This window comes from Rousettus aegyptiacus, unplaced genomic scaffold, assembly GCF_014176215.1.
Source record: "Rousettus aegyptiacus isolate mRouAeg1 unplaced genomic scaffold, mRouAeg1.p scaffold_m13_p_2, whole genome shotgun sequence".
NCBI lineage: Eukaryota > Metazoa > Chordata > Mammalia > Chiroptera > Pteropodidae > Rousettus > Rousettus aegyptiacus.
The window spans coordinates 75,252,367-75,276,000 of NW_023416295.1; the positions used below are offsets into that span (position 1 = coordinate 75,252,367).

At 37.4% G+C, this 23,634-nt stretch overlaps 1 protein-coding gene across 28 annotated transcripts in view; it reads right to left on the reverse strand.

Moving 5' to 3' along the window:
- Window positions 1-7,876: 7,876 nt before the first annotated feature.
- The window catches only part of R3HDM1 (R3H domain containing 1), a 161,077-nt gene continuing 145,319 nt past the window's right edge, over window positions 7,877-23,634 (reverse strand). For all 28 annotated transcript variants that reach the window (XM_036237745.1, XM_036237739.1, XM_036237746.1 and 25 more), the window contains 6 exons: window positions 21,146-21,249; window positions 18,903-19,075; window positions 13,471-13,615; window positions 10,423-10,505; window positions 9,892-9,976; window positions 7,877-9,226 (listed from right to left, as the gene is read on the reverse strand). In XM_036237745.1, coding sequence (XP_036093638.1) covers window positions 8,865-9,226; window positions 9,892-9,976; window positions 10,423-10,505; window positions 13,471-13,615; window positions 18,903-19,075; window positions 21,146-21,249 — 952 coding nt within the window. In that variant the 3' untranslated portion in view covers window positions 7,877-8,864. The remainder of the gene's footprint in view (window positions 9,227-9,891; window positions 9,977-10,422; window positions 10,506-13,470; window positions 13,616-18,902; window positions 19,076-21,145; window positions 21,250-23,634) is intronic.

A 23,634-nucleotide genomic window follows, 5' to 3' on the forward strand; every position in this document is an offset into this window, starting at 1 on the left:
TTCTGCATCAATTAAATTTCTCCAACAGTATAAGCATTTGACAGTCTTTACAGGATTAAGGAGGCACTACATGTGAAACTACCTCTTTTCTACAAATATTCAACCTAACAATAGCTAACAGATTGCATTCCAATTTTTATTTACTTTTTTCAGTCAACCCTCTCATACAATGTTATAAACTGAAACATAATACTGATTACAGACAGTGGCTCCTTATGTAGGATATAAGACACTGTTCCTCAAGAATAATTCTTCCTGAGTTGATCTTCAACATTAACTTTAAATGGATTTCTTGAAATTCAATCAACTGATAAATTCTTTCAGTAGAGCAATGTCTTTAATTATTCCTCATGTTAGAATTAAATATTGTAAGAATAGTAGTTTTTTTATTCATTCGTCTAATGCTTATTGCTCTTTTACTATGAGCTAGACATTGTATCTGGCATTGATAAGGAGGTGAGGCAGTCAAGCACAGGCCCTGCCTTTGCAACTTTAGACTCTTCTAAAGAGGAAGGCAAACATAAAAGAAGGGATTGTGATGCTGAATGCTGCAAGAGGGGTAATACTGAGTGCTTCAGAAGTGTGATGACGTGACCAAACATGGATAGCTGGGTTGGAAAAGGCCTTTTTGAGAAAATGAACTGTCAGGAGAAATCAAGCTAGATGAAGGAGAAGCCTATTCGAGGTAGAGGGAACGACAATGTAAAGGCTGTGAGGCAAGTGAGAACAGTACATTTGAAAAACTAAAAAATGTCCGTGCAGCTAGAACATAGAAAGGGGAGAGTAGCGCAAATGAGGCTAGAAAGATAAGCAAGGGTTAGATCATACAGGGCCTTGGAAATCATGTTAAGGATTGCAGACATTTTTCTAAGAATTGTAGAAAGCCATCGAAAAATTTTAAACAGAGGAGTTACATATAAAATTTCTGTTTTTAATATGCAGCTATGATGTAGTTTGAATGGATTGGATTGGAAGTGAAACAGGTGGATGTGAAGATACTGGTTAAGAGGCTAGTGTTCATGTGTACGGGAGAGGGAGAAGTGAGGAGTATATGTAGAGGGAAATAGGAAAGTGTGATGCCAAAGAAGCCAAGGGTAGCTAGAGAAATTTTGAAAAGAAGGGAGTGAGAAGAAGCTGTGCTGAATGCTGCTATTGAGTCAACTTAAAAAAGATTTTTAAATGTATGTTGTTTTTAGCAACATAGAGGTGCTTATCAACTTAGCAAGAGGGGTTTTGGTGGGTTCCTCTGGGGGTAAGCCAGACGGCTTTGAAGGAAGCCAGATGGGTTGATGGGAGAGAATGATAGAATAGAATATGGAAAGCCCGTGTGTCTATGATGACACAAGTCTTGTGAGATAACAACTGTCCTCATTGTTTAGACTACTGTAAGTTGAATATATTGCTTCCTGTGATCACAGCCATTCTAAACCAGCTAGGATGGGATCCAGAGCACAGGCAGACCAGAATAAGAGAAGAAAAGAAAAGTAATTTTGGACATAAATAAGTTTATAAGTTTCAAAACAGTCAGTTTTTACCTAAAGGCTGAACTTTTCCCTGCGAAAAGGTCATTTGCTGAGAGTGATGGGGAGGTAAGGAAATTGGCACGTTGAGAATAGGGGACGAGGTTTGAAATAATATCGACGAGTGCTGGGCAAGGACAGGGGTGAGAGATTTAGAGTGCCAGGCAGTGCTGAGGGCCAGGTGAAACTAATGACCGTGAATTTGCCCAATGGTGTGATTTTCTCCAGTGATCACTCAATCCTTGAGGCACAGGCATTGAGAAAGTGGAGGCCTGGATTTATCCAGGGCTGTGGATGCTAGACAGCGTGAGAAAGAACAAAGGAACAAGGGAATTTAGAATATCAGCAAGAGTAAGCAATGTGATGGAACATGGAATCTAAACTGAATGGGAGAGAAGTGAATGCAGAAAGGGGACAATGAGTACAAAAAAGAGTGGAGGGGTGGTAATGGCTTGGAGGGCAAGTGCAGGCAAAAGACTGGTCAGCAATTTAGGACTTTAAAATGTTAAATTTGGGGGTGGGGGAATATCAGTCAGGAAATATGAAAATTCCTGATTTTTTTGAGATTCTTGAGTTTTGAAGTCCGATATTGTCAAATTCAATTACTCAGAACATAGTCCTTCTCACTCGGGTCCTACAGTCCCCTCACCTATTTCAGTTATGGGGATTGATGGCACAGCCTCATGCCCACCTAAAACCCTTCCACCTATTCACTGATGAACATTACTGTAATTCCCCCACCACTGATATGATCTCTTATCTAGTTTATCTACCTTATCTCTCTCTCCTCCGGAGCTTACTCAGGCAGCACTCTGACTCCTGCCTCCCAGCCCCTACAACAGACCCAGCTACGGGACCAACTTCCTCCAATAGTGATCTGCTGTCTCTGGGGGACCAGGTCCTCCTCAAGGAGCTATGGCCTCGGTCACTGGAACCTTGGCGGTCAGGTCCACACACTGTCATCCTGACCACACCGACAGCTGCCAAACTCCTGGGTCATTAGTGCTGGTACCACCTCACTTGCCTGAAGCGTGCTCCGCCCCGTGATGCATGATCTGTTGAACCCCTGGGGCCTACCAGGATCGGTCTCCACCGCCAACCTTCTGTCTCTTCTCCTCCTCACCCTTCACCTATCTCCAAGTAACCTAGCCATTGCCCCTACATAACCACAAGCTGCTCCTCCCTTCTGTTGGCACTTTTTCCTCTGCCAGTCCCACTGAGAGGAGGAGACACTCCTCTCTTGGTGGAGATCCACTCTCATTACCTTAATTGCACCAATTCTAGGGCCTATCCTTCTCCTCTGTATACTACTAATAGCCCCATGTGTACTCCGATTCATTCAGGAATGCATCCGCGAAGTCTCCGGATCACGGTCAACCAGCTACTTTTACATCCATATGCTCGCCTCCCCACCGAAGTCCTGGCCTCAGACCCCCAACCTCTTTGTCCCTAGGCAGCAGGAAGTAGCCAGATTTGACTTGGTGCCCCTATACCAAAGAGGTCGGGATGTTGGGTTGGCAGGGGCCTACCTGGGGGCTTCCCAGTTTGTCGGAATTCAGACAAGGGCCCGCCCTAAAGCCCTGGTGCCACCACCCTAATCCAGATGCTTAACTGACACTCCCCATTCTATACCCTACCCCTACATAACCCTATAAAAACTACACTCTCCCGTCCCAGCGGGTGACTTCACTGGCCCCTCTCCTCTCTGGACCAGAGAACCTTACTGGCAGCGCTCTCCCAATAAAGGCTTGCTTTTAAAACTTCTCTCGGTGTGTCACGCATTTACCTTACAACATTTATATGAAAGATAAAGAGCTAGTCAAGCATGGTTCAGAGGGAGAGCATTCCAGGTAGAGAAAACAGTAAGAACGAATGTACTGTGGTGGTATAAGCTCAGAGATGAAAGCAGGGCTAGGTCACCTTGAGCTTTGTAATCCAAAATAAAAAACATTTGCTATTTTAATAATAGAAAGCCATCGAGGAATTTTGGGCAGAGGAATTGATTTAAACTCCAGTGTTGCCCCAGTGGCGTGGCGGGGGTCGGGGGAGGTAACAACGCAGAAGTGCAATTAACATTTTTCCTCAGGTCTCTGCCAATGCAGCAAAAAATTATAGGTCAGCGAGATTCAGGCAAAGTAAGATTTATTAAAAGTACATTTTAGAAGGAGAGAGGCCATGCTAAGGCAGGCAGTAGCCCTGTGGAATTTGGGAGGTAAAAAGATAAGAGTACAGAGTACAGTCCAAGGGAGGACCAGATTCTCAGCGAAGAGGGCTGTAACAGCACAGAATTGAGAAGAGCCATATTATATTAGGGCCATGACGGGTGGTTCCAAAGGCATTCCTAGGTGATTGGCACGTGAGGTCATTTTGATTGGCTGCTATAAAACTCTCTGCCTAGCGTGCATGTGCTTACCCAGAATTCAGTCTGTTATAATCAGATTCATGAACATCATGCATAAGCATGGTATTATAATGATGGCATAATGAGGCTAAGGTTATGGATTAGGGTAGTTAGTACCTTCTGCGCAAGCATCTGTGGCCAGATTAAGCCATGTATAGAATTATGGCCCCACAGTCCTGCCTCTGGGGACGCAGGAGGGGTTCTTTAACTACCAATGGGGTGTTCTTTGGGCTGTCTCTAGGCTGGGCCTCCATTCCTTTGTTCCTCTGTCACTCAGATCTGACAACCTAACAGAATGACATGAGGTGATTCTTTTAGGTCATTCTGGATCTGTGTGGTTAGAAGAATAAGAATGGAAGCTGGGAGACTGGTTAGAAAGGCCAGTTCAGTACAAGCACAGGATGATGATGGCTTGGTCCATGGTGGTGGTAGTGGAGATAAAGAGAGAATCCTCACTATCCTGAGAGAAGCTTCGGGATTTGGTTTGGAGGCAGTCAATGGGACATTTTGTGTATTTATTTGTTCTTGTGGTAAATTGTTTCCAAAGGGGACTGCGACCTTATCTTCAAGCCTACATGCCTTTTTTGCCACTTCTCCCATCAAGAGGTGGGGTTTATTTCCTCTGCTGTGGGCAGGCCCTATGACTTTTATTTTTAAAACAAATAGAATGCAACAAAAATGACATTCTGGGACTCTAAGACCAGATTTTAAGAGGCCTTTACTTATTCAGCCTTAAAGAAAGGAAACCCTGCCATTTGCAACAACATGAACGAACCTTGAGGGCATTATGCTAAGTAAAGTCAGTCAGAAAAGACAAATACTGTATGATCTCACTAATGCAGAATCTAAAAAAAAAAAAAAAAAAAGAATCCCAAACTTACAGAAATGGAGAGAGATTCTTGGTGGGCAGGGGCAGGGGGTGGGAAGAACAGGCAAAGAGGGTTAAAGAGTACAGACTTCCAGTTTTAAGATGAGTAAGTTCTGGGGATTCAATGTACAACATAGTGACTATAAGTACAGGCTATGCTGTTGGAAAGAGAAGCCACATGGACAGAGCTGCCTTGGAGAATGAGATAACCTTGAAAAAGTGTCTGCATAGAGAATTGAGGCATTGTAGCAGAGTCAGCCCCTGAATCCCAGATATATGAGGTCCCAGGCACAAGACTGAGGCCTTTTTGGAACTTCCAGCCCAGCCCCAGATGAGGGCAGCTGATATCAGCTGGAGAAGAGCCAATCCATCCTCCTTGAGCCCTGCCCAAGCTCTGACCCACAGGACTGTTGCCTTAAACCACTAAATTTTGGGTGGGTTGTTAAACAGCAAGACTGAGCTGTTTTTTTCCTCAGGGGAAGAGGAATTATGTAGCTAATGATTTATCTATTTTAATGCTTCTCTCTCTCTCTACAAAGAACTAAGTTTTATCAGTTTTCTGATTTTGTTTTATCAGTTTTCAGTTCCTACTACCTTTTCATTATACTCTTCTAATATTCTTATGCTGGTGAAATCAAACCAAAATGAATCCATGTGCAGACAGTACAGGGAAAAATAACTAATATGCAATTTGCAGCCTGAGCATATGTGGACTCAGGGTGTAGATTAAAGTGCAGCCACATCTACCTGTTTCTCAGGCTGGTGAAGGTCTGTGGGCCGAATGGGTGCACGTGAACCTTTGGTCCTTCTTTAGCATTGGTACGTAAAGACTTCTAGAATTCCAAGCAACATGGGGCCAGCTTTGAATCATGCCATCATGTACAGAGCACTTTCATGCTAGTGCCATACTGGGCACCAGAAGATGGAATCTGTGCTCTCTGCCTTACAAGACTATATATGAAATATCTCACTCTCTGTTGGGCAGGCAGTACACTGGGACTGGGGCATCTGGCCACCTTTACAAAGGCCCTGCGGCTAGCCTCTGCTAAAATCTTGCCTAGTTCCTGGTGCTGACCTGTGAAGAGCCCAACTCTTCACCAGCTTCCTTAGGTTGCTGCAGTTGTGCTAACTTGACTCTCTCCAAGCTACTCTGGCATTGTGGGTTCTACTGAGATTTGTTTTGCACACTGTTCACAGGCCACAGGTTCCTCCCTGGTGGGGCCAGAAAAACAAATTTTTAGTTGGGGGTCGTGGTGCTCAGATCATTACTTTGTTGTAAGATCGGATAAGCTAGTTATTTTTAATTTTTGCTGGGATCATGGCAAACACACTTTGTGCTCTAGATTCACAAACATACCCAATATATCCATGTTTTTCATGGACCAAGGGTTTTAAAAAACCCTAAGCTATATTCTCTGTTTTATAATATATAAAATAGCAGAAGAGGACAGGAAGTTATTAAGGGACCTCTGTCATTCCTAAAGAAGGGGCTGCTGAAGCTGCTAATACTGGCACAGGTAAGAAAAGCCCATTTTATTTGTAAAAGGACCATCTGCCCCTAAATGTGGTCAATGTTCTGGGAATAGCCACAGCTAGAGCTGTGGGACATTTGAAGCTGTCCTTAAGATTTAAAATCTGGGTCAAATCACATCTTAAATGCCTCCTGTGTGTGCTTCCTCATTTTTTCTATAGGTGAAATCAGATTCTAGAACAACAAAAAAAGAGAAGGTAGCCTAGGGAATCCATGCATATTTTTGCAATTTTTTTTTTCTTGGAAATTTCATAACTATTTTCCATGCGATTGTTAGCGAATAAGGGGATAGTGGTGGTGGTGGCTAAGAGCTGACTTAGCAATAGCCTCGCTCTGATTTCCTACCTATTTCCTCTCAGCGGTCTTCAGCTCCTACAGGGTAAACCAGGTGTTTAAAGCAAAAATTTAGGTTTTAATGTACGGCATAGTAACTATAGTTAATATATTGTATTGTATATTTGAAAATTGCCCAAAAGGACCTTAAAAGCAAGAAAAAGAATTTTGTAACTGTTGTAAGGTGAAAAATGTAGACTTATTGTGATCATTTTGCAATATATACAAATATTGAATCATTATGTCACACACCCGAGGAAAATAAAATGTATGACAATTATACCTCAATTAAAAAAAAAAACAACTTAGGTTTATTAGAATTCCTCCTGCAGGAGTTAAAGAAAATATTCAGAGAATTGAAATAAACCATAGGGTTGTGGGAGGTTTTTTGGACTCCACCCCTGTGTATAATGGAATAACAATTCCTGTTGCCATGCTGGCCCTAATTACGTTATGTTCTCATCTTTGAGTCTCTATGGTCAAAAACAAAACAAAACAAAACAAAACAAAACAAAAACAAAAACAAAAAACTCAGCAGGCCTTGGGAATGATTTTCAGTCCTCACTCTTACCCTTGCCTCTGTGTATGGCTCCTTAATCTGACATGGTTCAAAGGCAGGTTCAACTTCTGCTCCCAGGAGAATAATATTCATAATTGGGAGGCACCGGCTTCTGAGGAGGCCTAGGATTCTCAGGGAACAAGTGGGACTTTGCAAATACCCTGGAATGAGTGAGCATCTGTGCCAGAGTCTGACAATACCCATCGCTCTTGAGCAATGAAGTAAACACCTGGGCTGGGCTGGAAGCAAGCCAGGCTCCAAGCAACTTGCATATGCCCTTTGGGTTTCCCAACAATTTGCTCAGCTAACAAATGGAAAGCTTTCTTTAAAACATTTGAGCTAAACTGGACTTGGGGGTTCAATGTATTGGCTAAAAACACAAATTCTTTATCTAACCAATGTTCTGTTTTTAGTTACATACTATGTTCATACTCAAAATTGTCTATAACTGATTGGTATTAACTTTGAGAGAACAAAATGACACAAACCACACTGCCGGGATTCACTGGGAGAAAGTGCTGCTTTGTAAAACATTTGTACAATGAGGGATTTACTGTCTTTCATCTTATTTAAGTCTGAAATTGAAATCTTCAAGACAGGTTAAGTCTTTGATACTGACACTCATTTAAAAAGGTGATTTTAATTTACAAAAGACAAAGTGGGGCTATATTTGTAAACATTTATTCTCTTGAACTGAAAAAGGCTTGCATCAGCACACATTGTACAGCCTTGCAAATTACACAGAAATTGAAAAAAAGGTTCCTTGTTCATAAGTGCAATGAATCTTTGATGTCCAGTGATCCGCTGCAAACAATGAAAACAAATTTTAAACCACTTAAGAAGTTTCCAGCACTCATCAAATGTATTTCCTTAGGTGACAAAAAATCCACAAGGAGGGGAGGGGAATGCAAATAAGTGGCATTTAGTTATTGGAGGGACACTTAAAAAATGTGGAAGTATTTTCCTGCTTAGAATGATTCCTATTCCCCTTTGAGTCTAAGTAGTTTAAGAGGCATTAAGAACATAATTTACTTTACACTTAATGTCCATACTACCTAAGTGAATAAGGAAAGGACCCTATGAGGGAATTCTGTATTTTCTGGAAATTGTTTCTGTGTTTAGAGATACAGGGGAAGAGTAATCTATTTGTGGGCTCTCCTTAGTAACTCCCTTCAGCCCCTCAAAAAGATAGCACATGGTTTTGACCTGGTTATTCCACTCCTGCATTCTTTTTCCCCCAAATTCTATACTGGGTCACACTGTGCTGGCTGCAAAAAAGGAATACAGGTTGCAACTGGTTGTAATCATTTTGAAGAATAATTTGCTGTACAATAGAGCTTTGGATCTGATACAAGAATTCAGAAATATAAAACAAAATAACTATAAAAGTTAGGAGGCATTTGAACAGCATTTCCTCAGAAAAAGCTGCTAACTCTGTATCATTCTGATGTAAATTCCTACAGTCATTTGGGGTGAAGTGTGTTTTTTTCCCCCTCCTTTGCTGAACACTGGCCTGTCTTCAAAAGCAGTAACGCCATGACCACACATTCTAGGAGTCTTTATCATGTTAACAGAAGCTCCAAATACCAAGCCAATTAAAGATGGGAGAGGACAGGGGGAATCATAAAGGCCAAGGGTCCCAGGTGGCTCTGTTACTGAGAACTTGCCCTTTCCAAAATGTGAAAGTCATAGTGCTTCTTGCTTGTTCTCAGTTTAAACTTGTTAACTGAGTTAATTTGTTTCTTCAATGCATTCTGCGCAGCTGAAATGGAAGGGAATGTGGCTAAGACGGTGTATGTGGAGGCCAAGTCACTGGGTTTAGAGCGTTCAGAACTGACAGTGTTGTCCCCACTGCCACAGCAGAGGGGGTGACGACGCAACTGGGGCTGGGACTGGGGGTCTCGCAGCCACCGGATCTTGGCGCCAATTTTAAAGAGTTCCCCAAAAAGCTTCTCGGCTTCCATGCGAGTTATTCCATCTGGTAGTTCAGTAATTTCCAAGACCTTCCCAACAACTAGAATGGAAAAGGTGTAGAATTAATAATCCCTGTTACCAAAGAGGTGGGCAAAAAGTCCTGGTGACCCAAATGATATAGAGAATGACAGAGTATTCAAAAAACCACTCAGATACACAAAAGTGTAGTTGTTATGGCCGACTTTTAAATTATTCCTACTAGCTTCTCTAAATGAGGTGCATGACCCTGGACAGTTTCCTGAACTTCACATTCCCATTGTAAAATAAAGATAATAGCACTTGCCCTAACCACCCCAAGGAAGCTGAATAGAAAGTTAAAGTACATACAGCACTTTGCCATAGAAAGGTGATATATGTTGTTCATTCAGAGTACCTTCATATGAGTGTTAGGACTCAGGCCTTTCTCAAAGCATACAGAGGCAAAGAGTCTCATTCGACCTGTTTCTCACACACTTCTTTTTCCTTTGGTCCCTTTGCCCCTCATAAACCTACCTGTACCTTATTATATACTCAAACCCGAAATGAGACAGGATTAAAAGAATATATTCAAGAACCCTACATTACAGATAGCATAATTTTCTATGACTTTTTGCAGGATTCTAGTAAGAGGAAAACTCATTTCTGTGCCATGGTATAGTTTTAAAGACCACTGAACCTGCTGGCAGTTTGTAGGACCACACCCGCTTTTGCCTCTCAGGGACACACCTGCTTCTCCCGCACCAAGGTCAGTGGATGCAGCTTTTTTAGCTTGTCTCCTTCCTCGGTTTCCATGTCTGTTGCCAGACTGACCCTGAAAACCCACAAACAGATGAGAAGTAGGGTTAACAATACTGAAAAATGTGTTTGTAATGTTCAAACCCTTAACACCTAACCATATTCAGTCTGGGTTTTGTATTTCCGCAGGAAAAATTCAATCTCAGGCCTTGGAACTGCCTCTGTGGCAATGACACTGCTGTTCCTCACCATGACCAGACACTTGCTGACTGCCTTTTATAAGCAAGAGCACCCAACGCCCCCGACCTCCACCCAGCTTTGGACAGCGCTGCTGAATCACTGCTTAGCCAGGCAGCACACCGCCTTCTCCCTTCCTCTGCTCTTGGTGGGACCAGTGATGGCACTGATAAATAAGCCTGACTGAGGCACACTTATACAGTGTCCAGGGCACTCCACAATCAGCAACAGAAGTACGATGTTCTGCCAACAACGCCTGAGAAGTCAGAAGGCTGGTCGTCATACCTGTTGGGCTGGAATGTGTCCGTGCAGAACAGCAGGAGGGTTGTACTGCAGTGGTTGGCCAAGTAATGGATATCTGGCATCTCCTGAAAGTCAACAGAAACATTTTTACATTTTTCTCTACTTAGTTATAAAGTACTTCCTGGAGTTTTCTAAACTATCTCACTTAAGATAAGTAGGGGAAACATATTTGGTAAAATAAAAAAGTATAGGTATTGACATATTTTTTAAGAGAATGAAAAGTTCCATATAAATTAAAAAGAGCTAGGAAAAACTTTTCAAAGGACTAAGGACTAGTAACAGTGTTTATGGAGGAGGGTACATGGTAGGAACCGGGTAGACGGGACAGGATGAACAGAAACTTCTCTATGTACCTTAACATTCCATTGAAATCCACCAAAATAACTATGATACACACTCCACGCACTTGCGATGCTAAAAATCATATTTTCTCTGATGATTAAAAAACTTACATTTCAGGGGAAGGAAAAGACCCTGGAAAACCATTAAGCTCTCTATCTCCCCAAATTCACTATTAATTACTATAAATATGTGCATATGTATATTTACAAATATGCAAACAAACACTTTTACAGTCTTAACCAATGGGTATATATTTACATTCTAGGTCATGGGTCTGCTCTTAAGCTTTCTTTAAGTGAAAGTTTGTGTATATAATTTCAACTTGCTTAGAAAGAGTGGGAGGTATCCCCTTCCTAAATCAATAAATGCAGGGTAGTCAGAATGGAGATCCTCCAATTATTTTCCTTCACTCAGGAGTGCCTAAAATTATCACATGAAAAGGGCTTAATAAGTGCTAATTGAAAATACCTTGTCCTGGAGAACATTTTCATTTGTTATAATCTCATTTTATTTTAACTGTAAGCCTCCGAATTTAGCACATTCTCTATTTGGAGGAAGGTTATGGGTAGGTGTGAGAAAAGCATCTTCAGGCAATCATATATCTATCTCCTTTCTCTCAAGAGCGAGGCGTGCACTTCCTACCACTGTACGGGGCTCTTTCCTGATGAATGCTGTGAAGGTGCCTGGGCAGCTCCCTGGCAGAATATACCCATGACATACTTGCCCCTTCCCAAGCATTGGCTGAAGGGCAGATATGACACGTGGCTTAGCACTGAGATCAGAGATGCAGTGTGAAGTGTGAAGATGCATAAAAAACAGTGCAAAGAAGTCAGAATTAAATTTAGGTCTATGGAGCAGTACTCTTTACAAGTATGGAGATGACACTGTAGTTCGTGGTAACCAAAGACTCCTTATAGGCCATGCTGCGTGCTCCTCTTTGGGCATTCATTCTAGACCAGGTATCTCGATATTACTATATTGCCAGTTTCAATCCATATCCTGTTTCAATTTATTTTTTATAACACACCTTATCTTTCTAGATTATTAAAGCAACTGGCTTTATAGAAAATTGGGAAATACAGAATTACAGAGGAGAAAATAAAAACGAACCTAGTAATTTCAATACTTCTAATGTCTTGGTATGTATCTTCTTGGTGCTTACGCATGTGTGTATATGTGTGTATTTAATACTTAAAAAACTGAGATATAATTAACAAAAAAACCACACATCTTTGATAAATTCTAACAATTTATCAGTTCATGTGACCATGACCTGAAAAAGATAATAAACATTTCCATTTCCTGAAAAGTTCCAAGCTCATTCCTAGTCAACTCCATATTCCATCCATACCATTATCTGATTTCTAATATCAAAGTTCAGTTTGCCTATAGTTGGATTTCATATAATTTGAATCATATAGTATGTCTTCTTTTTGTGTCTGGTTTTTTTTTTTTTTTGCTTAACATAACTCTGAGATTCATCCATGTTATTGCATGTCAAGTAGTTTGCTTTTGTTCATTTTCGTTGTTAAGTAGTATTCTATTGTAAGGATACACTGCAATTTGTTTATCCAGTACCCATTGGTGGACATTTGGGTCATGTCCAGTTTGGGCTATTATAATGTTCTTGTTTTCTTTTCTCTTGGGTAAATACCTAGGAGTGAAACTTCTACATTGTAAGGTAAGTGATAAACTTCGTAAGAAATTGCTGAATCTTTCTCAAGGTGGTTTTATCATTTTATACTCGCACACCAATGTGCGAGAATTTTAGTAGTTCTGTGTTGTCACCAACATTCTCTGTTGTAAGCCATTTTGATTACAGCCATTCTAGCGGGGGCAAAGTGATGCTGAGCATCTTTTCAAGGGCTTATTGAATACCTTCTTTTTTGAAACGTCCATGTAACTTACATACATTAACTATAGCAGTTTTTTAAGATCACATACCATACTGTGAATATTTCTCCTTTTAATGATTCTTTAAAATATGCTTTTTAGATAACTGCATAGCATTCCTTAAATGGATATACTATAATCTAACTAATCCTGACTAATGGACATTTAGGTTTTCATTCATTCATTCATTCATTCATTTTTTGCTATAGAATAAACTCTTCTGTGCATAAATCATTGTGTGCATTGACTATATGCATTTGTCCTTACGATAAATTCTAGGAAAAAAAATTAATAATTTTCATATTTTATAATCATCCACTTGCATGGCTGTTCCTTCAACCAGACTGAGGATTAGTAAGGATGAGGGCTTCACTTTATTCATTTTTGTATACCAAGGGCATAATAAGTCCTCAATAAATGTTTGTTGAATAAATTTTTGAAAAAACTCTTGATATATATTACTTTAATATAGAAGTTAGAAATATAGAAATAAAAAAACATTGCATGTTACTACTATAGAGGAATGGAGTCTAAGTAAGGATAATAAGTTAAAGCCATTTTAACTGTTATGTAAGTAATTACTGAATGTAAATAACTACTAAATTATTAATTAAAAGTGAAACATTATCTCTCTGCATATGCCATTTTTTTCTTATGATATATATGATAACAAACAAATATACCTGGGTGGGGGTGAAAATGTAGTCCTATGGAAAACTGAAAAGTAGCAGTACTAAGGTAAATCACAAAGTCATAGGGTCTTAAAATTCTATGACTAGTTTCATGCATACTTACCTTGCCCAGGAATAAAAGGTCTAGAAAACTGAGGTATGATGGAAAGTGGTGGTCCAGAAGGACGGATAGTTTTCAGGGTGGACAGCTGAGCTGGTGCTGGTGACTGAGCTGGTGAAGTAATGGGGCTGCTGAGTTGAGGGCTGTGCTGCAATTATAAGAAGAAAATGGGTCAGCATTTTAGTCAGGCTTTTTACCAAAAATTTTTGAACAAAAATCTTTATTATTTCTGATTATAAATATGTACTTGTCACACTGTGACAATATATACTTGTTATTAAAAAATTAAAACAGAAGTTTATAATGTCCTGCTCCCAAAAGAAGCACAACAGATTATTTCTATGCATATATATCTATATATCTATGTTTTATAAAAATAGAAATAGACCATACATCCTATTTTTGAATCTTGCTTTTGTATCTTGGCATTATAAATATGGTAAATAATTCTTGGACTTCATAACTGTTAATATTTTATTATACTAACTTTATCTCTCTCTGTATAAACTATTATATTTTTATGACCTATTACAGTTGTTCACGATACCTCTCTATCCGAAAATAATTCGTGTCTATTTTCTAGAATTGTCAAAATTATGCAATTAACGATACAGTATTACTAACAAGTTTACTCAAATTTTGCCAATTGTCTCACAAATGTATTTTATAGCAAAAAAAAAAAAATGTTTTTCCTCTCACTCCTAGTCCAAAATGCAATCTAGAATCAAGTGTTGCATTTATCTTCTTTAATCTGGAACAGAGCTTCAGTCTTTCTTCTCTTTCATGGCTTTGACATTTTGAAGATAGTTTCTGAAGGTCATTTTGAAGATAAGTTATTTTGTGACATATTCCTTAGTTTGGGCTTGCCTGCTTTTTTCTCATCAAAAAGTTCACGATATACATTTGGTGAGGGAATACCAGATAAATGATGTGTCCTTTTCAGTGCATCATCTGAGAAGGCACATGCTGTCCATTTGTCATCAAGTATCAATGATTTTTATTTTAACTGCTTGATTAAGATGGTGTCTGCCAGATTTCTCCATTGTCAAGTTACTATTTTTTTCCTTTCTAGTTTTAAGTGTCTTGTGGGGAGATCATATTATCTGTGAACAGAGATAATTTTACTTCTTTCCAATTTGAATGTCTTCTCTTTCTTTTTCTTGTCTAATTGCTCTGGGTAGAACTCCCAGTACAATGTTGCCTGGAGAAGGTATTTTGTACTTTGTATGATATCAATCTTTTAAAATTTATTGAGACAGTATATAGCCTAACATATGGTCTATCCTAAAAAATGTTCTATGTGCCCCTAAGAAGAATATGTATGCTGTTGTTGTCTAGTAGAGTGTGCTGTATATGTTTGTTAGATCTAGGTGACTTACTGTGTTTAAATTCTCCATTTTCTTACTTCTGTCAGGTTGTTCTACTCATTATTGAGAGTGGGATATTAAAGTCTCCAACTATTATTTTATAACTATTTCTCCCTTCAATTGTGTGTTTTTGCTTCATATATTTTGATGGCCTGTTATTAGGGGTGTAAGTGTTGACAATTGTCCTATCTTGTTGCTATATTGAAACTTTTACTAATATATAATGTCTGATATTAGCAAAATTATCCCTGCTCTTTTTGTTATTATTTGCATGAAATATCTTTTATGCATCCTTTTACCTTCAATCTATTTGTGTCTTTGGATCTACAGTAGGTCTCTTGTGGACAGCATATAGTTAGAGCATGTATTGTCCCAACTCCTTTTGTTTTTTGGTGTCATATTACATTTTTATATAGTGTCCCTCAAAACATAGACTAATAATTCTTTTAAGTGTATTAGTTTCTTAAATTATATATATAAAAAATGTGGAGTTACAAACCAAAGTTACAATAATACTACCTTTTAGATAACTGTTTTTAAAAAAGTATATTAGTCTCTTAAATCTTGTAGACAGCAAAAAGTAGAGTTTAAACCATTGATGTAATACCATTAGCTTTTATAACTGCTTAATGTGTTTGACTTAAATGAATGCTTATGGCTTTGTGTTACTGTCTAGTATCCTTGCATTTCACTCTCCAGGACCCCTTGGAGAATTTCCTGCAGGGGAGGGCTCAGCTTTTGTTTATCTGGGAATTCTTAATTTTCCTCTCATTTTTGAAGGATAGTTTTGTCTTATGTAGGATCTTGGTTGACAGCCTTTATTTCCTTTCAGCACTTTGAACATATTGGCCTGTTGCCTCTGGTCTCCAAAGTTTCTGATGAGAAATCTGCTGATAATCTTTTGGAGGATCCCGCGTATGTGATAAGTCATTCTTTCTTGCTATTTTAAACATTCTATCTTTGTTTTTCGAAAGATTGATTATAATGTGTCTCAGTGTGGGTCTCATTGAGTTCAGTTTAGAGTCTGTCAAGCTGCTTGACAGACTTTATAGTAATGTCTTTTATTAAATTTGGGAAGTTTTCAGTTATAAGTATTTCAAATATTCTCTCTGCCCCCTTTTCTCTCTCTTCTCCTCTGGGACACCCACAATGTATATGCTGGTTCAACAGATGTCCTACAGGTCCCTTAGGCTGTTTACTTTTCTCCATTCTTTTTTTCTGTACCTTCTTTAGCCTCTTTATTTCCGACTCTGGAATTATTTTTGGTTTCTTTTTTAAGTTTTCTATCTTTTTATTGATAATTCCATTTTGTTCATACATTGTTTTCTTTCCTCACATCTTCCTTTAGGGCTCTGACCATTCTTAAGACAGTTGTTTTTAAGTCTTTGTCTAGGATATTTGACATCAGGTCTTTTTTAAAGGACAGTTTCTGTTGATTTATTTTTTTCCTTTAAATGGGCCATAATCTCCAGTTTCTTTCTTTGTAAACCTTGTGATTTCTTATTGAAAACTGAATATTTGAATCTAATAATCTGGTAACTGTGGAAATCAGATTCTCCCCTTTTCCCAAGGTTTGCTTTTCTTTTTACTTTTTTCCTTCTTTCCTCCCTTCCTTCCTCCCTCCTTCCCTCCCTCCCTCCCTCCTTCCCTCCCTTCCTTACTCCTTGCTTTCGCTTACTGATTGTTGCAAGCTGTTTCTGTGCCAAGGGTCAGCCTGAGGTGTTCATTGAGCCTGTGCCTTCTCAGGGGTTCATTGAGCCTGTGCCTTTCCCTAGGCATATGCAGTCACATTCTAATTAGCCAATATTTTCGGTTGCTTTTGAATATCCTAGTCCTTAATGTTTTGCTCCCATAAGTGGTTAAAAGAGAAAAGTGAAGGGAGGAAAAACAGCCTTTTAAATCCCCCAAAAGATGGAGAGGGAGAGGTTTGTAACAATGTAGGGAGGTGCAACAACAATAGCTACTGCCTCTTTGTCTACATCTCTGTGATCAGAAGCAGAAATCCAGGATCAGAACATAAATACTCTGTGTTTGGAGGACAGGGTCCTTTATGCTCAGGGTAAGGAGACGGGTTGCTGCTACTGTGCTAAGAGTTGAAATAGAGTGAAATTACTGCAATTTATTGCCTAAGCTTTTCCATGGCAGTTGCAAGCCTTCGATAGATTCTAGAGTTCCAAAACTGTTATATCAGGTAGATTCTAACAGTGCAATTATTTCTAGGTAGGGAGACAGATTCTTTGTGCTCCATACTCTACCATCTTTGTAGAATCCTCTCTCCTCTAGTGATGATTTTTGGCTGGCGGTGGTTTTCTAATACCATCATTTCTTGCTTTTAGTGGAGAATGGTATTTACAAACTACCAGCTGGTGGTAGATGTACTCAATTTTTCTTAGTATATAGCATTTTCCTAAATGGTAATTTATTTAATCAGCTACCAATATGGAATATCAATTCTAGCTTTTCAGTGTTCAAGGAAGAAATATCCTTGCACACATATTTTTGTATACTTACTCCACATATTTTACTGGTTCAAGTTCTAGAAGTGAATTTGTGGATCAAAGGCTATGGATTGTCTAGATTTTGAAAAATGTCACTAAACTGCACTCCAAAAAGTGTATCAATTTACAGTACCATCAAGAAAACATGAGAGTTTGTAACTAGATATCTCTGCTAACACTACAAACTATTAGTTTTCCTAAATTTCCCCAACTATATAGATAAAACATAATTTTTAAATATTTTTGTTTAATGCCCATTGGCCATTTGTTGTTTGTGAGCTAGTTTTTAAATGATATTTCACTTTTTTATTCTGCTATAATTTTGTCATATGAATTGGAAATATTTTTTATCTTTTAAAAAATATTTCAAAAATATTTTTATGCTGTAAACTTTCAAGTATATAAAAGTATAGATAGACAAGTATAACAAACTTTCACGTAACATCAACCAATTTTGATTGTGATTTCCTCTGCTTTCCCCCAACTAAAGCATTTAAAGCAAATCTCTAATATCATAGCATTTTAATCAAAAATGTTTCTGTATATAAATATTTCTAACATAGAAGAACTATTGTTTTAAAAATAAAACCATTATCATGCTAAAAACTTAAGATGTATAAATATCCTCTTTTTGCTCAGAAATGTCTTTTGATTCTTTAGTATCCAAGGAAGATCCATACGTTGCATCTGATTATTACTCGAGTCTTTTTTAATCTACAACAGACTCAGCCTTCATTTAAAAATGCCACTTATTTGTTAAAGAAATGGGGTCAATTTGTCCAGTAAAATGTGGACATGGTTATCATACAAGTTTTTTTTTTCCTTCCTGAATTTTCTGTAAATTAACAGCTAGACTTAGAAACTTGATTAGATTTGGGTTCAGTTGACAAGTATATAATAGGATACCATATATTTCCTTTACACCATATCAGGAGACAGATTATATTTGGCTAATCCACACTTAGTGATGCTGCAACTGATCAGCAGCTTCAAGTATCATCTGCCTGATCCATCCATTTTAAAGTTCCCCATGAGCGTTTTCCTTATGTTTTTGGCATGTGTTGATGATTTTTCCTTGATTCATTTTTTCAGTAGGATTCTAAGATAGTGATTTTAAATTCTACTATTGCTTTTACATTTATTAATTGTATTTCTTCTATAATAAAGAGTGTTCCCTCATCAACTTTCTGGTTACACTAAAATATAGTTTGTATGGAAAAGGTAAGATAACTGCGTAATTCTTTTTCTTTACTAAATTTTATTTTTTTAAAACATAATATATTTTATTTAACCCAAGATAACCAAAATATTTTTATTTCAACACAAAATCAATGAGAATTATTAATGTTTCTTTATTAAATTTTAGATTTAATTGCTCTGATTCATATCCTAAAATTTTTTGAATATGCAAAAATTTGGAAATAATATTTAAGTCCTGATATAAACTTTGACTAAAAAGAACATTCAAACTTCTTTATTAATTTGTTTGAGATTTCAAATTCAGTGTGAAGCCTTTTAGGTCAATCTTCGATGACTAAAATATTTAAAGTTTTAAAATTAAGCACCTTACCTGAACAATATTGTCTACATTGCTAAATTCCACACACTTTTGTCCTCTCTGGTGATCACAGTAATATTTGTTTTGCTTCCACTGGGGGGGTGAGTGGGCACGAGACTGTGGATTGTTTGGTACATTGAGCTGCATCATCACCATTCCTCCACCAGGTGGTGGAGGTGGAACAGCTGAAAATCAGAATTAGGATACTGCAATCAGTATACTTTATCAAATAGTTGGTATCTTTAAACACCAAAATAATAGCCATAATTTTACATTTCTGAACAAAATTTTACTATTATATATGTAAGGCAGATTTAAACTCTAGTGCTTCTTGCTGTAAGTGTTATGTGTTTAAGAAAAGCATTAAAACTAACTTTGTAGACCTAAATATCTCATTTAGCCTAAAAATTATAGATCTATAGCTATTCAGGAAAGTCCAATTATCTACCACTAGGAGCTAGTAGAGAGTAGCACAATTGAGACATGATCTATAAAAGTGCTTAATTTTTGAAATGAATTTTAAAATAGGTATTTTTTTCTAAATATACAAAGACAAAAATTAATATTCTACAGAAATTTTGAGATACAGTAAAAAAGTCATCTTTTAATTTCATGCTGTGGAAATGTATGGGACGTGGGAATTAATAAAGCACAATTTTAGTACCCTGAAATGCCCTATGACTCTGGGAAAATTATTTAACTTCTTTTATTGTGTTTTCTCATCTGAAAAAGGAGGCTAGGAAGATGTCCTTGGCAGACTTTAAAGAACTGTGATGATCACATGTATGTAAAACCATTTTGTTAACTGTACAGTAGGGACATGCAGACTACTGTATCTGTCTTCTTATCTGATTTGTTTCTCTTGTGTACCAGTACTGAAGAACTACCAGTGTTAGGTGTGTAGTTTGCTTGCCACTCTCTCCACTTCAGTGTAAGGTAAGGGGGGATCGTGTGCCCTGCCTACAGGGCTATTGTTTGCACTGCAGCAACTATGGTAGTTTCCAGTTCCCTAGAAATAGAATCAGCCTGACCTGGCTAGGCAAAGCACTGCTGACTGCTTAGGAACATTTAAATTTTCCTCAGCCACAGCAGCCCATGCAGAATGCAGCCACTATTAGTCATTTATTTGACAATCATTTACTGTTTCTGTTTCTCATAGACTACATGTATAAACAAACTATTACAATAAAATATGGTGTCATGATAAATGGATTAAGACACTATGGAAGCAGAGATAAAGCAATAAACTCTTTCAAGAACTGGGGAAGCCTTTGCAGAAAAGGTAATTTTGAGTCAAAATTTAAGGATGTGCAGGATTTCGGCAGATAGCAGATAGTGGTCAGGCATTTCAGGCAGAGGGAGGAACAGGTACAAGATATCTTTGGCATAAATAAGCACGGAAACGAAGTTCTGTGTGACTTTAGCAGATTAAGTATAAATAGGTGGCTTATTTGCTAGTGAGTTTATAGAGAATCTACATACATTTTTTTCAGAGGAATCACATGAAGATACTTCTGTTTCAGGACAATAATTCTTGAACTGTCTGTATATGTGTTTGTGTGTTGGGGAGGAGAAAAGTTAGGTGGAGTGGAAACATGAAATAAGCAAAAACATTTAAGAGATTACTGAAAATAAGACATGAGAAAAATTGCCCCAAAGTAGCTGCAGTGGGGAAGGAAAGGAGGTAGCAGATTTGAGGAAATGGTGATGACATGAATGTGAAAGGAAAGAACAAAGAGAATTAATTATGACTTTGAACTTTTAGTCCCTGGATAGGTGAGTTAAGGGATGCAAGAAGAGGGAGAAATATTAAATCTAAAATGCATTCGACACATTTGGTTAGGGATGTCTAGTAGGCAGCTAACCATATGGTCCTGTCTCAGCAGAAATATTTGGGAGGTGTTGGCAAAAAGCAGGCGAAGATTAGGAGGTGGTTGGATTATGTAGGAAGAGCTTGAAGAGCAATGACATAGAACCTAAGAAAGGGTCCCAGAGAACATTAGTATTTGTAAGGCAAGGAAGGAAGAAAAGCCTGAGGAGGAGACACAGGATAGCAGTGTTGTGGTGCAGCAGCAGAAAAGGAAGAAGTGGACTGGCTGAACCTGTTAACTTTGATTTTCCTGGCACCCTAAATATCCTGGGGATATCTCGGCACCATAACAAGTTGAAAACCGTTGTGTAGAAATCGCTACAGAACTTAGTTATTTCTCAAGTGGACAAACCATTACTTTTGTTGTTCAAGTATATATTCATACCTGCACACTGGTGGCTATGAAGCTGCTGGGAACTGCATGGTGAAGTAGTTCGAGGAAACTGTACTTGTTCTGATCCTGGATGTTGCAAGTAACCTACTGATGAGCTATGGGGGAAAAAAATCAAACACGCACACAAAAACATTGCATAATGAGATGGAGAGGACTGTAAAAATACTTTGAATGAACAGTCCTACAAATTTATTTAAATGAAGTTATTTTTCAAATTGATTAGCAGTAAAAGTCAAATGTAACTCTCTTCTCTGTGAGTGACAATTACCTTTTGGATAAAAATCACTATGTTTGTGGAAATAATACCAATTTTTGAAAATATGGAAAAAACTAATTCCATTGATCTTACTCTTTCCCAACTTATTCTAAATGTGCCTTTGTATAACTCAAATAATTATTAAAAAAAGAAAAATAATTCACTAAATTTTACAAAACAAAAAAGGTAATTTATTTGGACTTCACAAAGTTATATTTTAGAAAAGAGAATATGCAGTTTGACAATGAGACTCAAAAAAAAAATGTTGCTTATAAAATGTACTATCCGAGAATAAAGGAAACAATAGAACATGATTCTGACATATTCTAACATAAATATTGACAAAAATAAAAAAAGGCTGTTAGTGTAAAACCATTAAGTCATTGAGAATCTAATATACAATTTGTCATAATATGTCTTTAAAATTTTCTTTTTCGCAAATTCTTTCAGGAAAATAGTCTCTAATCAAAGCATGATTCTATTAATTCTTTCTGGGAATTCTCAAGTAATTGGAAATCTTATTTTATATACAAAACCCTATTAGTTATCAGTCTTTTTTTCATCATTTAAATAAACTTTCTTTACATAGTATTATTCCTTAAGCTAGCTTTAACAACTTTTTACACTCATGTCTCATGTAACTGCACTAAAAATATTACGTTAGCTCTAACTAGCTGAATTAGAGATTATAGGAAGATATGTTAAACAACACCATGATGATACAATTAGGAAGTCCAGACTATGGGACACTCTATAAGACAAATGTGTAAAAACAGAAGCAATATTTGTGGGGTAGCTGGAAATATAAATACCAACTGAATATCTGACAATTAAGGAATTAACTGTTACATTTTTTAAGGTCTAAAATATAATAATTATGTAGGTTTTTGAAACACCTTTTAGGTATACCTAAACTGAAATACAGATGAATGAGATTATGTGATATCTGAATTTCAAAATATTTAGAGAAGGATGAAATAGAAGTTTAGATGAAAGAGATTAGTCAGTTAATAACTGCAGAAGCTAAGTGATGGCTATATGAAGATTCAGTACTTTTGTTTACATTTATGTTTATTTAAAAATGTCCACAATAAAAAACTTAAAAAATGATTCTCTAGTTCAGGGTGAGAATTCTTTGATTAATAAGAATTTAATAGAGTTTTATTGATTTTTAGTGGCAATAACTCAGTGTGGTTCGATAAAATAGAAAAAAAATGTAAAGGGAAGATTTCATAAAAGGTGATGTTAATTACGATTGGAATGCATTTATATGAGTATCAGCGACCTGTGGAATAAAGCTTAAGACATGGTCTGTAAATGTGCCATTACTTGGGAGAATATAAAGTTTCACCATAAGGTTAAGGGATTTTTGGGTTCTGTTCTAACTGGAATAAATGACCCCTTAGACTACAAAGTGCCCTTCCCCCTGATCCTGTTTACTAAGCACATTCTAATGACTTAAGTTCTGAGGCACAAGGATAACAGGAAGCCACTCTGAATAGGAATAAGACTATCCAGGCACCAAAATGAGTGATATATCCCACTGAACTGTATAAAAATTATTATTCTAGTTTACCACTACACTGGATTTTAGTTTTATAATTAGCATAAATTGGTTTTCTAGCACTAGATCATCCCTTAGGTAAATGAATTACAAAACTAAGTTTCAAGACTCTACTAACCTCCCCCAACAGACAAAAAGACACTTCGAGGGACACGGAGTGGGCAAGAAATCTCTTAAATGCTCTATTTTCTATTATCTAATTTGCCTTCTATAAAGACAGAACTATAATGCATTAGAAAGAAGAAAAGCATAAGTGTAAGCTTTTAAACATCACTCTCACTTTAAAACAAATACTTATAATACCAAAAAGATAGTAACTTCAAAAATTTCTCCTTTGGAAGACAGGATAGTAATAGAAAAAAGGGGACATAGTAAAGTAAAACACCAGGTCTAATCCTTGAAGAAGTTCATATTCTATCCTTGAACAAGAAAAAAAAAAAAAGCCAATCTTATGAACTCATTTGGTCACAAACTTCCTGAAAAGTCCTGGCTTAAAACTATGAACGTGTAAATTAAAACTAATTAATGATATAAAGATCAAGATGTTATGAAACATCACTGCAACAAAAATTAGTCTCGCCACTTATATCAATTGTTTTGCCATACTTTTTAGGAGCTGCAGCTTCTTATGCATAGAACAGCCAATCAAACTGCTGCAAA